The sequence below is a fragment of the Olea europaea genome, chromosome 17 (genome assembly GCF_002742605.1).
Source record: "Olea europaea var. sylvestris chromosome 17, O_europaea_v1, whole genome shotgun sequence".
NCBI lineage: Eukaryota > Viridiplantae > Streptophyta > Magnoliopsida > Lamiales > Oleaceae > Olea > Olea europaea.
Genome location: NC_036253.1, coordinates 4,537,549 through 4,555,600, shown reverse-complemented (window position 1 = coordinate 4,555,600; position 18,052 = coordinate 4,537,549). Strand labels below are relative to the sequence as shown.

The following is an 18,052-nucleotide window of genomic DNA, read 5'->3' as shown; positions in this document are numbered from 1 at the left end:
GGGCCGCCCAAGCTAACATCAAGCCAGTATCCGGCCCGGTCCGTTTAGATTCAACAATTCTGACAACTTTTTCTTTTCCGGTCCATTGAGTTTCTAGCAATACTGCTACTGCATTTATTCATCCGGGCTTAAAATCGGGCCAAAATCCGGTGCAATAAAGAAAACAAAATTCTCTCGTTCAATTTATCGACCGACCTCTCCTCCGCCGATCGACGACTCGCTGTTTTCGATTGATTTTCTATATCCGGTATTTCTTTTTTAAATTAATTTTTGTCATCATCTTAAGCCCGAAATGCCTCATTTAATTTTTAGCGTGTTGAATTCTTGTTACGTGTATGGAAGATTGTAAAGTTATCATCGATAATTCGATATTATCAGTATTTATTTTCAAAACCCTAATTGAAGCCTTAGCTGCTGAATTTTTTTACGGTATATTGATCATAGCAGAGTTTTCGACCCGTTGGATCTTCGGATCACCATTTTTTTTACCAGATGTTCAGAGTTATTATAAATTTTAAAGTTTTCAGGCAACTTCTTCTTTCTTAACATTATTATTATTTATTTATTATTATTATTTTTTTTTTGGGAATTTATCTTATGATTATGAAATGTAATCATTAACCATGATTTGAATCTTTTGGTAGTGCATTATGAAATTCACTTGAGTTTTGAATACGAGCATTGGGTATTTACTGCACTTTGTATGACACCTACTTTTAGAGAAGCAAAGAGTGATTTATAATTAGTTGCTAAGAGAAGCATTATTAGCTAAGGAGAAACTATAAATGCTAACTTAGAACTTGGGAACTTGGACATCTAATTTTTTATTTTTTTTTAATATTATTTACTTAGTAACACGAGCTTGCAGTTATTGATAGAAATATTTAATTGTTATATATGGAAATATTCCATTTTGCTATGTTGTAGATGGTGGAAGCTATCTGTGTAGAAAGATAAAGTCGACTTGGCAGTTTGAATGTTTCATTAACTTCCACCTTTTCTTGTTATAGTGATATGTGTGGACTGAATAGCATTTAGACACATGGGGGAATAGTTCATTAACTTCTTTCTTCTCCGTTTTATAAGTAGAAGTTCTTCAAATGGAACTGAATAACATCTAGGCAGACAGTCATTTGAATGTTTTTACTAAATTTTGTGAAATATCTGCATGAGCTAAGATCAAGAGAAAAAATTGCAAAACATTATTTAATCTTTGCAAGGCCTTTTTTTCTTCTGGAAATTCAAACAGGGATATGCACATTTGTGAAACTCTTTTAAGTTGCTTGATTGGCCTTCAGTCAGGGGAGGAGCCAGAAAAGGACTGTGGTGGGTTGAAAGTTAAAATTTTATCAACAAACTCACACCAAAAGAGATGCTCTATGACTCATGAGATCTAGTTTAGAGGCTAACCTCATAATACTCATGACAAAGTGGGCCAGTTACTCGAACAAGTATAAATCTAGATGTCAATTCTTAGATATCTTACTAGATCTTGTTTGTTAAATAGATGCCAACGCTAAGATGTTGTACTAAATGCATAAACAATAAAAACATTCAGGATCCCAATAAATCGAAAATAATCCAACAATAACAATCCAACTACTTATCTAACAATTCAATAATATTATAACCATCCAAAATTCCAACACCAAATCCAACGAACCCTTAATCAGCCAATATTCAAATATAAGTTTAAGATAGCTACGTAAGAATGAGAATTACCAAAAGAGTAAAAGTTAAAAAACCCAACATAATTGAGTGATATGTCATACAAAGTGAACAACATACAACCTGATAAATGAAACAACCCAACATAATTGCTTAAAAATTTTTGTATAAAAGCCTCATGTATATCCCAGATGTACCTCTGCTCACTTTTTCAACCTTTAGCAAATTGAAAGAAAAGTAAAAAAATGGATTAATTTATTTTGCTCAATTAGAGAATGGTAAAAAATAGAAAGCACAGGGAAAGATTCAATTTTTGTCTGTACAACCAAACCAATCACCTTATTCATATACAAAACCCTCAATAAATTTAGGAATTTATAGATCACAGCAAAGTGCATGCCCAAAAATTGAAAAAAATATTTAAAATTGCACCTGGAAAGGCTTAAAGCCAAAGCTAATTGTCAACTCCGATTTATGGTGGCGAACAAGTGGTCACCGGCTCCAATATGGCTAGGGTTTTAGGGTTTAAATTTGGGGATTTTGGATTTCAATTTCACTGCAAATCTACAGTTCTCAGGGAAATGTAAATGAATGAGTTTTGAGTTGGAATTAAGAATTTGACAAAATCAATATTTGGGAGATTGGGGAGGCTGGCTAAGTACAACTTGGCTAGTGGTGGTCTAATGGGCTAACTTGTTATTTTTTTCCCTTTCTTTTTAGGGAATGATTTTGGATATGGGCTTGGGCAGCATTGGACTACAGCCCAGTACTGCCTCTCCCCCATATCCGCCCATGCCTTCAGTTGAATAACATTGATTGATTTTTTTTTTTTTTCCTTCAAGAATTCATTGATTTTTCTGACACTTGAATAACATCTGATTTGCTTGAGTTTGGGTTCACATTGATCTCCAATATATATATATTTTTTTTTGGGTTGCAGGCATATTATATTCTGCTGTTACAGTTAGTACTTTGAGCTGTGGGTTTAATGTGCCATAGATCGTAGTATTACCATATTGCCATGCACAACTGTGTTATCCAGTTTTCTAACACAGAGAGTGCGTGGACGTTGATGCAATGTCAGCATCTAGCAAATTTGATCTATCTTCTGGTAGCCCTGATAGGCCGCTATACTCATCTGGGCATCGTGGATCCTACAGCACTACTTCTTTGGATAGATCGGGTAGCTTCTGTGAGAACATGGAGAATCAAATCTTATCAAGTCTTCCAAACATGACGAGAAACAGTTCTTCTGTAACACAAGGAGATGTGACGAATTTTTTTCAATGCGTGCGTTTTGATCCAAAGACGATGGTTGTGGACCATAAGTTGAATCGACCTGTGGCATTTAAGCGACTTGCAACTGCTGCTGTCGGCATCCGACTAGAAGATTCTCTACCTGGATCTTCGAAAAGCAAACCACTGCCTTCTCCCTCATCAGAAGATCTCAGACGACTCAAGGCTGGTGTTCGGGAAGGCAGTACTAAAGCTAGGTAGTTACTGTTGACTTTTTTTCTTATTTATTTTGCTTCTCCTTCATATGAAGTTTTATGAGGGGTAAGGATAATTTCTGAACTTACACCACATATCAGGGAACGTGTAAAGACATTCAATGATTGTTTATCTGTAATCAACAAATGTTTCCCAACCATTGCATCAAGGAAGAGATCCCGACTGGATACCTTATCAAATGACCGATCCAATGCCTTGTTACCAACTGATCGGTCAGGTTCAGGCGTGAGCATCAGTAAAATGGGATCGCAGAGTCATGCCAGTATGAGTAGTTTTGAACTGGAGCAACAAAGATCAGAAGAAAGGACAAAAAATGCCATTCCAAACAAGCGTACACGAACTTCTATGGTAGACCCTAGGGTATGTTTGATTTCTTTCTTAATTCGTATTCTAAAAATATTCTTTCTTTATACAGAGTAGACGTGGTGGTCGTGTGCTATTGTTGCCAAGTTCTGTTTGCATTTATTTTTATGCTTAATTATGTTGTGATGATTATGGAAGGTTGAATTATAAAGTTCTCTTCATTAGCTAAGCTCTCTCCTTTTTGTCTGATTTCTTGTATTATAGGTTGCAATAATTTATTTTTAGTTATGTGATAATAATTTCTACTAATTTACTTGTTTGAAATTAAGTATCCAAATAAAGATAAGTATTAGGGTTCAAGGTGTTTTGCTCTGTTCCCTTTTTGTGTACGATTCTCTTTTTATCTATATGTAATCCAGGTTGATTACCTTATGGTCCATTTTGAGGATTCTCATTCTGTTCGAAATTAATCTCCTGCTAAACTTGCCCTTGCATTCTCCATTGGTTTTTCTTCATTATTCATTCATACTCAAAATGAGTTCCAACTTCTCTCAAGTAGGATTGATTTATGAGTTTTGATTGATTTAGATGGATGTACAGGCAAATACCCCTGCAAGGCCAACTGGAGTTGTGGACAAGGATAGGGAAATATTAAGATTTCCTAACAGCGCTGTGATTAATGGTGAGGATCGGACATCGTCCCTTACCATTGATGGTTGGGAGAAATCGAAGATGAAGAAAAAGCGTACTGGAATAAAGACAGATGCAACTGCAAGTTCAACAGTAATGAAACCTGCTGATAGCTACAGGGAGTCTAAGCAAATAATGCAGCCACGACTTCCTACTGATGCCCGTTCTAGGATGAATGATTCCTATAGTTTCAGGTATTGCTTCTCAAACTGTTACAGGTCAGGCATCTGTCTGCGGTGAGTGATTTATACAACGAGTTTTGCTAAGCTTAAAGTTGCTTATTTTATAGGCCTCTCAAGTAGATTATTTACAGGTATTGCTTATTTATAGGCTTCTCAAGTAGAATTTTGAATAGGTTATGTCTTTTTTTTTCTTTTTTTTTTTATGAGTTATTTTGACTGTAGGGAGGGGTCACTTTTAAGTAACTTGCATATTTCCAACTCTTAACACCCCCCCCCCCAACCCACCAAAAAAATAAAAATAAAATAATCATTCGAATGCTTTCTTATTTATTTATAAATAAGCTTACTTCTTTGTGATTTTATGCTTATCTAGACGTGCTATATGTTGATATGAACTTGTTTGGTGTCATTGGATCAATGGGAAATTCCTATTTTAGCAATTTACTTCTTTGAAACAGAACAAGGAGAAGCTTTTTGAAATGAAGGGTTGTAAACCGAGATTGGATTCATTTTGCCAAGAGTCTTATTGATATTAACTGCTATTATGCGCTTTACAATTTCTATTTTATTGGTCCTTTGGATAATTACAAGATACAAGAATGTAGTCTACTTTTTTAATTCTATACTTTACAGAAAAGAAATAGGTTACACAACTATATTGCTCACGCATCAATGTTGTTTTATTTCTTTAATTTCATTGATTCCATCTGGGATGGTTTATGTGTACTTAATATAGTCTAGAAATGATATGTGGTGAAATTTGGTTTTAGTGATTGTGGTATTAGCATTTTACTATTTTAGAACGTGATAGATTAATTGTTTTGACTAAACATGACTTTTTATGTCTTATTTTGTTGTTTCATTTAGAGTATCCAATCTCGTGCCAGTTTTGGAGTTCTGGACGCTGTCCTGTGTAGAATGCTGATTTTAATATAGTATGTGGACTGGATTTTCTGTATTCAGTGCCACCACCTGTGACTTCAGATCATGGGTTAAGTGACTTGTGCTCATGAATAATTAAATGTAAAGCACTTTGGTTTCGAAAGTTACTTTGAGACTTTGCTTCACCTTCTGTTTGCTTGTGGTCCATTGACCTACACTCTAAATTCATGTTTTAACTACAAGTTGCCCTGAAAATCTTCCCGGGATCAGTAAATGATGGTAATAACGAGGAATTTTACAGCCTCTACTGTTGTCCTCTCTTTGGAACGAATGGTGTTTTTTTTTTTGGTGCGACTCCTTATTGGAGGCAACTATCTTTCCAATTGAAATTAGTAACTGTAGGGGAACCAGTTAAAGTTCTTTTGTTTTGTTATTTTTTTAATATTATTTTTCTTTATATTGCTTAGTTCAATCCTCATTTTTTTATCCAAGTGAGCACACTATCATTTTCCATTCCTAATAATCTTAATTTTAACCTGATGCAGACCTGGGAGTGCAGGAGTTGGAAAAGCTGAAGCTGCCTTGCAGCAGACTGGCTTAGGTACACGTCCTAGCTCTAGGGCTGAGCAGGACAACAGCCCCCTTCATGAGAGGAGAGAGCGTCCAACTGCTCCAGAGAAAGAAAGGTTGAATCTCAAAGCTGTTAACAAGTATGGAAATTATCAACACATTTTTTCTTAGTCACTTAATATATATATATATATATATATATATATATTTTTTTTTTTAATTGCATGGTTCCACAGATTTATGCATTTTTCATCTTTTTGATATCACCCTGGCAATCGGAGTGTTACTGTGTGGGGAGGGGGATCCATTGTATTCTTGGTAGTATGAATTCCATTTGATTCCTTTTTGGATTTTCTTTTCCATGATATTAAAATCCCCCTCTCATGTTAGATAACTATTTATTTCTTTTGATCCCATTAACCAGGGCAAATACCCGTGAAGATTTGAGTTCAGGCACCCCTACCTCAAGCTCAAAGTTGAATGCAAATGCTCGGGCTTCACGTTCGGGTTCCGGAGGTGGTGTATCCAAGTTGTCTCAAGTGGTGCAACAGGCTACGACATGTAATGATTGGGAGCCTTCTAACTGTACAAGCAAGCTTCCTGGTGCCGTTGGGGCGAATAACCGTAAACGTACACCCTCAATGCGGTCTTCTTCACCTCCTGTCCCTAACTGGGTCCCGAGACCGCAGAAGATGTCTCGAACAGCAAGAAGAACTAATTTAGTTCCTATCATCCCCAGTAGTGATGAGACCCTGACCATCGATACGATGCCTGATGTGATGGGGAATGAAAGATGCATGCCTGGCCATTCTTCTCGGCAACTTAAACTCAAAAATGATAGCTTTTCTTCAGCTGCATTTTCTGAAAGTGAGGAATCAGGGGCTGCTGAAGCTAAACCAAGAGACAAAAACAAGAAGTTTGATGAGATGGATGAAAAATGTGGACAGAATGTCCAAAAAATGTCAACCCTGCTGCTACCACATAGAAAAAATAAGGCAGCTAGTGGGGAAGACCATGGAGATGGTGTCCGAAGGCAAGGGAGGAGTGGCCGTGGCTTTACTTCCACGAGGTCCCTCATGAATTTAACAGTTGAAAAACATGGAAATGTTGGAACAACAAAACAAATAAGAAGTTCAAGATTTGGTTTTGAAAAGAATGAAAGGTTCAATTAATTCCCTTGGTTTGTTTTTTTTCCCCCTCCCCCTTTTGCATTATTTGCTCCTCTTTAGTGAGAGCCGTCAGGTTCATTAGTTTGAGAATTTCTTAGAACTTGGTGAACATTTTGTTCAACAGGGCAGGCCGACCACCTACTCGAAAGCCCTCTGATAGGAAGCCTTATACACGTCAAAAGCACAATGCAGCTAATACAGCACCTGATTTTCTTGGTAATTAACTTGTTAACGTTTAGTCTAAATATTTAATTTTGTTATCTTCTAACAGGATTAACTGTATGTGTCAATTACTGTTTTTTCTTTTTTAATTTCAATTTTATATTTGGTTCAGATGATGGGCATGAAGAGCTGTTGGCTGCTGCAAATGCTGTTACAAATACTGGTATTAATTTAGAATAGAAACTGTTGCTTCTTAGTTTGTTAGAATATCTTCTTCTTGATCGATTTGTTGTTTATGAATGCAGCACATGCCATTTCTAGCCTGTTCTGGAGGAAGATGGAACCTCTTCATCGTCTCATATCTGATACAGACATTTCATATCTGAAAGACCAGGTACATATATTATATTTGAAGAATACTGAGCTCTGATCCTGCAAGAATGACTTCTTCTGAACTCCTGAAGTGTTGTAATCAAATGTCATCACTTGCCTTGTCAACTTGTTTTATGTTTTGTTAATATATCTAAGAATCAGATGAGTAATCCTTTATCAAGTACAATAGTCTCTCTTGTTACCTGCCGAACCTTATTGAGCAACAACTGCCACTTGTTCAAATGAGGCCCAACCTTGTTGAAGCATGCTTAGCCAATCAGTTCATCACCGTGTAGGTAACACCTGCTGATTATGCTAGATGCCAAAACATATTTACTGTGTCATAACTGCTGACATAAGATGGACTTTTGTCCGTGACTTGAATAACTGTATCAATTCTGATTTACTTTGCCTGAAACAGAACTCAGATACATGTTATTTTGCATCATGAATATTTTAACATATTCCTGTAAATGGCATGACTATCAGCTACTGCAGAATTCTATTTGAAAGATCACTCATTCTACGCACTGGATTCTTTTAGCAAGTATATCATGAGGGTTTGAGAGAAATGCAGGTGGAAATTCTGTCATCTTTCAGAATAATTGGAGAAATTACTTATTATTCAACAATCTTAAACATCGTCTGAGTTTCACATGTTCAGTTATCACTTGGCGGCATTAGCCTGAAACACCTAAATAATTATGAAGGATTTTCTTCCCAAGATTTTTTCTTTCGTTACTGACAGCATACTTCAGCTTTCAAAAATTTAAACATTATCGTGAAATGGAGAAACGGCCGATCTCATCCTTATTTTGTTGGATTTCTTTTTTTTTTTTTTTTTTTTTTCCCTCTTTGGAAATTTAGAATAGAATGAGTTCATATATTCATGTTTGGGTGAGTGTGATCACCTTTTATTTTTACTCCCCCTTTCTCCTCCTTTAATTGGGAGCTAACCTTCATGTAACTTTTTCATCGTATATATTCCTGAAAATAAAAGAATTTGAGAGAGTTAAGAGTTCTCCCTTTACATTTGAATAATGAACTCTAAGCCACAGCTACTTTCTTGTTTCAATAATTTAATTATCCTTTTTTTTAATATAAAGACTTATTGACTAAATTTATGTTTATGTACTAAATTTATGTTTTTGTGTTAAAAGGAAAAAGAAAAGGAAGAGAAAAAGTGACTTGATTCATTAGTATTCACTGAGGAGAGCTTTTTTGTTTGGTTCTATGGACATACCATATACACATATTATTTGGAGAACATATATTTTTGATGTCTGCTAAATGAAGTGTTTTTTTGGTTCTAAACTTGCTCATCAATCTACGTTCCGCTGTTCCTTTTTTAAAATTTCAGATCTCTGTATCTTTATTTAATAGACTAATTTCCAGACACGTCTTATCTGTTTCACTGCTGAGCATTAGTTGATCATCTTCCTTGCAGCTGAAAATTTTCCTTTACAGGTTGATCATGATTTCATTTATTCTCTTCCTTTGCCTACCAGGTTAATCTTGGTTCCACCGTGGATATGCCAGCACTTGTGCCTCTTGATGCAGAGGGTTCTGCTTCAATACATAATGGATCTGGGATGAATGACCCTAGGAGAGAAGAAAGTGAAACAAAAGGTGTTGAACTTAGCCCAAAACATTTAGCTCCCGGGGCTAGTACACCAAAGGAGATCTCTCTTTATCAGACGCTGATTGCAGCTTTAATTCCCGAAGAAGGAAATCAAGAGCTTTGCTGCAGCGGAAACGAAGACCCCCGATTTGATGTGTATGGATCTCGTTTTGAAATGGAAAGAGATATGGAAACAGATACTTACTGCTCACCAAGGTCACAAAATCGTGATATTTCCAGATGTTCTGCTTCTAATGGTTACAGGATAAATGCTGATGGGGAACTCTTCTATGGACTGGACCACACGATGCCAGATCATAATGGCACTTCTGTTCCAGACATGGGAATTCTTCCAATCTTCAATCATTTGCAAAATGGTTTACTTCCAGACCAGATGATGCCTGGCGTAGAATGTTCTGAATATCAGTACAATAAGATGTCAATAAAGGAAAGACTTCTTTTGGAGATTCATAGTATTGGGCTTTACCCAGATTTAGTGGTATGCTTGTTTTTCTTTCAATATGCAAACAGGCTTGTACAATACGTTATATTTTCACAGCCTTACCCTGGGTTCTTTGCATTCTTGTGACTGCCTATGCCCTTTTGATCAGCCTGATTTGGGACAGACTGGAGATGAAGAAATCAGTGGAGATCTTAGTAGATTAGATGAGAAGTATCAAGAGGAGGTAAGATCAGACGGAAGCCCCTCCTCTTCCTTTACTGTATCGCTCTCAATTCAAAGAAAAAAAGAGAGAAAAAGAAAAGAACAGAAAAGGAAAAAGAAAAAGAAAAAGAGGGTCTATAATCTTATTATGCAAGGGTTCTGGAAGTTTCATATTCAGCTTCGATCATCAATCATGATGCTGTGATTTTTTTTACCATTTACGGAGTAGAATCCCATTGGAATGGTTTAGCCCTGGAAACTTGATTTCGATGAGATTGTACTTTATGTGTGACATTTCTTAGACTTAACAATTGTCTTTCCCACTATTCTCTTTTTGTTCTTCCGGTCAATTTTGAATCTGAAAATATGTTTAGATCAGGAATTTAAATCGATCCTCAAATTTTGCATGTGTTAGGATACTCTTGCTTTTTATATAATGAAGCTTCTAGATTGCAGTGAAGTGTGTTATTCATGTCAGGAGCCTCTCTCATTTTTTAGTCGATGAATAGGTTTCAAGGAAGAAAAGTTTGCTTGGCAGACTGCTAACTTCAGCTTCTGAGGCTAAAGAGCTTCAAGTGAAGTAAGAAATTTGTTCCTTATTTTCAGACATGTAGCTTTTATTGTGATCTTTACTCGACCATTTATGCTTCTTGTCAATAACTCAAAACACTTCATTCTCCACAGCCTGTTCGAACAGTGTGCTCTAGAGAAACTTGTAGGAATGGCTTATGAAAAGTATATGGTAATTTTTCTATTCTATGTTCTCTCTTTATTTAATTGATTTTAATGCGTACTTCCTTTTTGGAAGTGAAGTAAATATAATTTGTTTGTGTCATGGATTTACATATATCAGATTTATTTGTGAATATTGTTTGTATATCCATCAAGTTTGTTTCATACAGCGAATAGGATTTCATCCATCTCGATACATTCTTCCTCCTTGAAGAAATGACAATCCTAGCCAAAGCATTTTCTTTTCGATCCCTACCTTGTTTATCCATTGAAAAAATTTAGTATAAGAGGGAGGGGGACTGAGGTACAAGCTGAAGAAAGAAGGATTTGCAAAAGCTAAACTTGTTCAACTACTTACATTACAATGAGCCATTAGAAAATTTAAATTTGGGAGTACTAGTCTCATTATAAAAATAGCGACAGAGAGGAATGTAGTAACTACATTTGCCCAAGAAAATCGAACAAAATAATATAAACTAAGCCTGCAAGCAGGCATTAAAGATAACCAAATACACAAGCAAATCACATATAGCATGGGTATGAAGTCACATGTACAGCAAATTGAGTAAAATAAAGTAATGGAAGATGGATCCTAAGCAAGCAAATATGCAATAACTTATGGCCTAATATGCAGTAGTCACAGAACAAAAAGGAATAAAGCCAACAAAAGCATTGGGTCTAGCGAGCTGCTCCCTCTTCCATTGTGTGTCTATGTAAGATGCCAACAATCTTCGTGATTAAGTCCTTAGCATCTAACATTCTGCTCAATTTAGTTTTTTTATTTTTTACAAGTCAATCATAAAATTACATGACCATAATTAATGAAAATATTGCTGGTTTATTTTTTGAATCTGCCATACATTTGTGGATGTCATTCCTGAAAATAGAATTACTAACAATCTAGGAAGTTCCATCTCTTAACAGGTCATATATTTGATTATGATTATAAATGTTTGCTATGCCAATGCTTTACGTACAACAACTGTAAACAGAGTCAAATATCCCCACCCACCAAAACAAGAAAAGAAAAAAGCGACCATAATTAATGAAAATATAGCTGGTTTATTTTTTGAATCTGCCATACATTTGTGGATGTCATTCCTGAAAATAGAATTACTAACAATCTAGGAAGTTCCATCTCTTAACAGGTCATATATTTGATTATGATTATAAATGTTTGCTATGCCAATGCTTTACGTACAACAACTGTAAACAGAGTCAAATATCCCCACCCACCAAAACAAGAAAAGAAAAAAGAAAAGAAAAACAAAAAAGAAAAAAATATTAAAAAAGAAAAAGAAGAAAAAGTGACGAAATGAACAGATTGCTTACTTCTCGAAATACTACCTTCCTTGTGTTCACTTAGTGATTGAAATGGAAAGCAAAAACAATGACTTTCAGAATCTAGAATGTATTTGGGAAGGCTTAAAAAGTTACTTATAAGTAAATTTTAAAATAAATAAATTGTAATACTAGTCAATGTTGTAAATGAAAGAAAGTTTGATAGTATTTCAAAATTATTTACTTTATTTATTTAGATTTAGAAGAAAGGAAAAAATTGCATGTCCAAGATGATTGGAAACAGAGTTAGGACTAAGCCCCCTGTTAAATTCTATTTCATTTCTCTCTCTTATTTTCAACCATGCAAGCTTTCATAAAATAATATTATACGTAAATCGAAAACTTTTCATTCTTTTCAACCACTCATTTTTCAAAAAAATACTATTCCACCAATTTTCATTTCCAGGGGCTAAATCTTACTTGTTTTTAAGTTTAGCCAAACATGTTATTTTCTTGAGCGAATATTGAGCTGTCATTTCTTGAGGGAGCGTGTTAGATCATTTGGACAAAGAGAACATACGTGCCCATGTCATTCCTGAGTAAATACTGAGCTGTGATGACCACCACGTATATCATTTATATATATTCTTCAACACGCTCCCTCAAGTGTAGGCGGGATTTAAGCTTAGCCTGCTATGTTTGGAAAATAACATGAGCTCAGTAAATACTCAAAGAAATGACGAGAAATAACTTGTTTAGATCATTCCTTTGGGCCTCAAAGTAAAACGGACTCCAAGATATCCTACTTGAGCAAGTCTGTCACTTTCTGCGTGAAAACCTGCGTGTAATTCACTGATTGCCATTTTTCTTAGGGTATAAAATTATTTTAATACTTAAGCTTTTGTTCAGGCAAAACGCATATACAATGTTCAAACTTTGTTGTTTACAGATTTTTAGATCTCTATTTGTTTCTATTCATTGGTCTGCTGCACAATACATACTAGCTCCATTGGCGTCCTAGCTTCCTTGTTAAATTCATTTTTTTTTCCAGAGTTGTTGGGGTCCTAATGCTCATGGGATGAAAAGTGCCAGTGGTAAAATGGCAAAACAAGCTGCATTGGCTTTTGTTAAGCGGACATTGGAACGATGTCGGGAATTTGATGCAACTGGAAAAAGCTGCTTTGCTGAGCCGTCGTATAAAGAAATTTTTCTTTCTGGAGTCGCACACATTGGCGACATACAAGCAGTGAATTCAAGTGCTGATAATGAATCCGGGAAGTGGCAGCTTAGTACATCTGGATGTTCTATTGAAGTTAGAACGTCAGGTGGGTCCCATTTATAGATACCAGAATGCTTATCAACTTTTGAACATCTTTAAATATGTCATGAAATTGAATGGATGTTTCCTGCTTTTATACTTGAGCTAGTATTACTAAGAATAGATACTAAGATGTGTCGGTGGCTACATCTGATGGGGACAGTCGGATTAATATCCATAAGCCCTGTGGATGAGATTTATGTATGAAACACAGTTCTCACATTCTCAACCCTTTGGAACGTGCATTTATGGTTTAATTGAATAAATATTAGCATGGTAATATTAACTTTACTCTGCAGATCAAATGTTTTTCTTGCAAAATAATTGTTTGCAAAATAAAATATCATGATAAAATCATCATTCCTGATTAGTCTTTAAGACATGTTTCTAGGGGGAACGTGAAATGTTTAAAGTTAAAAGAATCCCAGAAGGTAGGTTAATTTAGGAACAATATCTTATACACAGGGCATTAATGGTATAAATGACAAGTGTGATAAGTCTTTCTATTTTTTCATATGGTATGATGATACTTTTATGTTTTTGTCCATTATCTTAGTTTTGGCGTCATTTATTTGTTTTTCAGCTCCCTTGGAAGCACAGCACAGCCCATCTTCAAACAATCAAGAAATGTATTCTTCTGGAGTTCCCATGTCAGCAAATCTAGGTTTTGAACAAACTACTGGCAAGTTAGACCTATGGTCGAATAGGGTGAAGAAATGTGAGTTACTACCTGATGAAATTGTTGGCGGTACGGTTAGCTCATCCACTGCTATCCCATCAAGCATTGGAAGTTCACTATTAAGCAGTGCAAAAGGAAAACGGAGTGAGAGAGAAGGAAAGGGAAATATCACAGAGGTGCTATCCAGAAGCGGAAGCACTAAAATTGGTCGGCCTGCACTGGCCAATGTCAAGGGAGAGAGAAAGCCTAAATCAAAACCTAGACAGAAAACAGGTCAACTCACTGCTTCTGTCAATGGCCTACTTGGGAAGATGTCTGAGCGACCTAAAACAACATTCTGTTCTGCATCAAAGTCAAATGAGATGAGTGGAAGTGGCACTGGCAAGGATAAAAATGATAACATGGATCTCTTGGAGGAACCAATAGATCTGTCTGGCTTGCAAATTCCTGGAATAGGCGATCTAGCTGTACATGATGATCCTGCTGGTCAAGAAGAGGACCTGGGGTCTTGGTTTAACAACATTGAGGATGTTGGATTGCAAGATCATGACTATATGGGTGGGCTTGAAATTCCGATGGATGATCTAGCAGACTTGAATATGATGGTTTGACCTTGCAATCATTGTATATTCCTGTTTATTATACAATCACAGAAGAAAAACTGTTGTCATGGAAGAGCAGTTAATAGGATGTCATGTGACTCCTGACTGTGAGTAGGGCATGTATTCTTTTGGTTACTCCCTATAGACAAGTTGAGTTTTGAGTGAACATCTGAGATGCTTGGATGTTGTTCCCATTCAAGTTGACACCTTGACTGTAAAGATCTTTTTGTATGACGTGTAAGTTAGTATCTTAGTGATAAGGTCTTAGGAAACCCTGTATTTCGGTTGTAGCAATTACATGTCGGAGAACAATGTCCTTGTACATAAATTTATATGTTCAATAAGTTACTGTTTTGTTTATTTTGCGATCTGTGGTAGGTGTTGTGAGATGTTTCACTTGTGTTGTGTATAACATAAGCTTTTATTTTAGATTGAATTGAGTAGATGACTTCAAAAGGTTCACTCATCTCAGGAAGTTGCAGTTGAGCTAACCCTTTCTAAGTTTTGTAGGATGCAGAAAGCTCTGATTGTTCCCATTAACATCTGATGTTCCTTCATGGAATATGAAGGTATTACCAGTGTAATGTAAGGGGTGATGCATGTGCGGATTTTGGTAGAGTGGATGGACTGTTATATTGGGGATGAAACCTCCTGCTGACCATATATCGTATTGAATCCCCAGGTTGACTTCCTTCGTATACAATTGATGTCCAGGACTGCCATGATGCTTTAATTAAACGCTACTTATAACTCGGTGAGCTACAAACTTAACTCCGATATAAATAGGGTTTGTGAAATGGTATGTTGGTTATCAATTCAAATCCACTGTACACTGAATTGTATGCCACTGTGCTACAAATGCAGGCACTTGTAGAAGAAATTTCGAGGCTTGTGTAAGAACTAGCTACTTCTTAAATTTCCAGAATCACATGGTCTTCATTTAATTTCCTCATACAGTCTTAGGATATCATTTATTCTTTTGTATTATATTGTTTGTTTCATTTTACTATGCATCACCTGGGGTTACATAAAATGTCCAAGAGAAATTTCCTCTAAATCAAGGAATATTGTGATCATCTTGCTCCAGTGGGTGAGAGAACATGTGACTATTTTTATTTTCTATTGGAGTTACCCTACATATAACATACTCTCGGTGGCCTGTGCATTCTTAACTACAGTTTTTTGAAAACGGCTTATCTTGGTAGTCTTCGATGGCCGAATATGTTGGACACATTGCCTCTGTCTCTATCAAATTTATTCCTGCTTCTGTTCAAAGAAAACTAATATATTCTGTCACAGATTCTCACTAAAGATATGTGGAAAATCATTGTTGTCCTGTTTGATGTTGAAGTTTAATTACCTGAGTAATTAGCAATTAGTTTTGCTAAATTACAGTGGTAACAGCCTTCAGAATATCTGGGGTTTCACTTGTTCTGAAGGTGTTTTCTTCAATAATAATATTTTAAACAGTGCAGACTGTTACATGAATGCAAAGCTTTTGTGCCATTAATGCATGTCAAAGTTAATCCACAACTACAGTTTTTATGATGCCAAATGTTGCACTGTTACTTCAGTAGATATTCTTGAATGAGAATGTGGAGAAGTGAGTCCTTACATTAGAATTTATATCCTGTACATCACACTTCACAAGTATTCCTACCAAATGCTAAAAAGTACAAAACTTGAGTCTCACAACTTAATGTTTATTTCAATCAGACAGGAACTCCTCTTTACGTGGCTGCACTTCCACAATAGATTGTGCTGAATATCCAACAAGGAATAGCTGCTTCTTGTGAGGTAAGCATTGTCAATTTGTTTGAAGCATTTTACTAAGTTTATCATTTTCAAATATCTAAAACTGTCACTAATAGTAGAAGCTAAAGAAGTAAAAAATTGGAAAATAAGTCGTAACAATCAAAAAAGGTTGTGCTAATAGAAAAATCAATGTTAAACAAAATGTGTACAGAATGAAAATACTTAGAGGGTGTTTGGTAGGGATTTTCAGAATTAATTTTTTGACCGTTAGAGATAAAAGTGGGTCCTATCTGTGAGAGAAGAATTTAAAAATGGCGGTTGGAATAGTGAAATTACGATCAAAAATTTGATTTTAATTGGCTTAAAATCCCCACCAAACACCCCCTTAAATGATTGTTGATACTACAATGGAGGATAATATGGAACAGCCATACAATTTCAATTCATAACTTGTTGAGATGTGATGTAATTTGATTAATAAAGATGCATGCAAGGCTTGATTAGATGTTTAGTAATTCTATTTAATTGTGTTCTTTTATTAATTAGAGTCTAATACATATTTTTTTAATTATCTTGGGTTGAATTTATATTTCATTAGGAGTTTAGGGACTATTAATGCAATTTTAATTAGGTTTATCTTAGGTCTTAGAGCCACAACAGTATAATTTTGAGATTTTTAATTAAGTTTGCCATAGGTCTTATAACTTATTGATTGATTGATTGATTGATTGATGAAATCATAATAATATAATTTTGAGATTTTTCTCCAATTCTGATCCAAAAGGTATTCGTGTACAAATCAACATTTCATGATTGCATTTGTTCTTGGTCACTTCTGTCTGCATAAAGATGGCTCGCACCTATCTTTGAATATTACTAGGTACATTAGGTTATCCCAGGAAAACAAATTCCTCCGGCACTTCATCAAAAACTGTTACAAGAGTATTTACGAGTGAAGTTTGGCCAAGGAGTACACCAATAGATAAATTGACAAAATAAATAAGATAAATTGCAGCATCTATCCCCAACCTACATCCCATTTGCATTTTAATCCCCAACATTTTTTCTTGGCATTGAGCACCTCAACCTTGTCACCATCCGAAATGGTTTAGTTGGCATTGAAAGACATATTTACCCTAAAAAATTCAAATAAACGAAAAAATAAATATAAAAAGAAGGAAGAACAAAGAAGATAAGAGAAAAAGAAAGACAAACACCTTCTTTCCCAATCCACTGCAGCAGCCCGCCGCAACCGCAACTGCTAATGCCACCTTGGCGCTAGCAAATGCAAATATAGGGTGGGGACATTGTGTGCAATTTATCTGAAAAAATTAGAAAAAAGGCAAGAGCTTGTTATTTAGGTGCAGTGTGGATGAATAACGAATTAGAATTACATGTTTGACACCAATCAGTTGTGGTAAAGTTGTTACCTTGGTATTGAGTAATGGTATTTTCAGGTTGTCGCTTTTGCTGCGGTTACTGCTTCTTACGCTCCATCTGGGTTTTGAACCTCCATGTTTTGTACGCTCTCGAGTTTTCTTGAACTCTGGTGGAAAAATTAGAAAAAAGGCAAGAGCTTGTTATTTTAGGTGAAGTGTGGATGAATAACGAATTAGAACAACATGTTTGACACCAATCAGTTGTGGTAAAGATGTTACCTTGGTTTCTTTGTGTTGCGCAATTATTGTGGGGCTTGTCAGTTGTTGGAGGTTTTTGGATGTCTGTATAGTCCTTTTCAGAACAGTTGTTCAGTAAACCATATTCTTGACATTCATATAGAAGGGACTGCAGAATGTGTATGCACCTTGGAAAGCAAAATACTTCTGGCAATCACTATCTTGATTTTGTCAAAGCTTTGTTCTTGGCTATCTGTTTGGGGCTTTCATAATA

The 18,052-nt window shown here is 35.6% G+C and overlaps 1 protein-coding gene across 4 annotated transcripts; it reads left to right on the top strand.

The window, feature by feature from the left end:
- Positions 1-104: 104 nt before the first annotated feature.
- On the top strand, positions 105-14,777 carry LOC111366110. 4 transcript variants are annotated; one of them, XM_022986767.1, is made up of 15 exons: positions 105-247; positions 2,609-3,161; positions 3,261-3,528; positions 4,084-4,367; positions 5,783-5,947; positions 6,232-6,969; positions 7,101-7,192; positions 7,311-7,361; positions 7,444-7,532; positions 9,019-9,630; positions 9,743-9,817; positions 10,305-10,375; positions 10,480-10,537; positions 12,860-13,133; positions 13,710-14,777. In XM_022986767.1, the coding sequence occupies exons 2-15, from the start codon at positions 2,746-2,748 to the stop codon at positions 14,414-14,416; spliced, it is 3,900 nt and encodes a 1,299-aa protein (XP_022842535.1). In that variant the 5' UTR covers positions 105-247; positions 2,609-2,745; the 3' UTR covers positions 14,417-14,777. The 4 variants fall into 4 exon arrangements, with proteins under 4 accessions (XP_022842535.1, XP_022842534.1, XP_022842536.1 ...); XM_022986766.1 differs by having other exon boundaries at positions 3,261-3,540; XM_022986768.1 differs by having other exon boundaries at positions 3,261-3,540; positions 4,072-4,367; positions 5,783-5,923.
- Positions 14,778-18,052: the final 3,275 nt, after the last annotated feature.

What these genes read in the sequence shown, in the direction of transcription:
- LOC111366110 (XM_022986765.1), top strand. Translation starts at nt 2,746, where the DNA reads ATGTCAGCATCTAGCAAATTTGATCTATCTTCTGGTAGCCCTGATAGG. An exon ending in TACAGCACCTGATTTTCTTG is followed by an intron (nt 7,193 to 7,310) that starts GTAATTAACTTG and finishes TATTTGGTTCAG; the next exon opens with ATGATGGGCATGAAGAGCTG. An exon ending in TGGCTTATGAAAAGTATATG is followed by an intron (nt 10,538 to 12,859) that starts GTAATTTTTCTA and finishes TTTTTTTTCCAG; the next exon opens with AGTTGTTGGGGTCCTAATGC.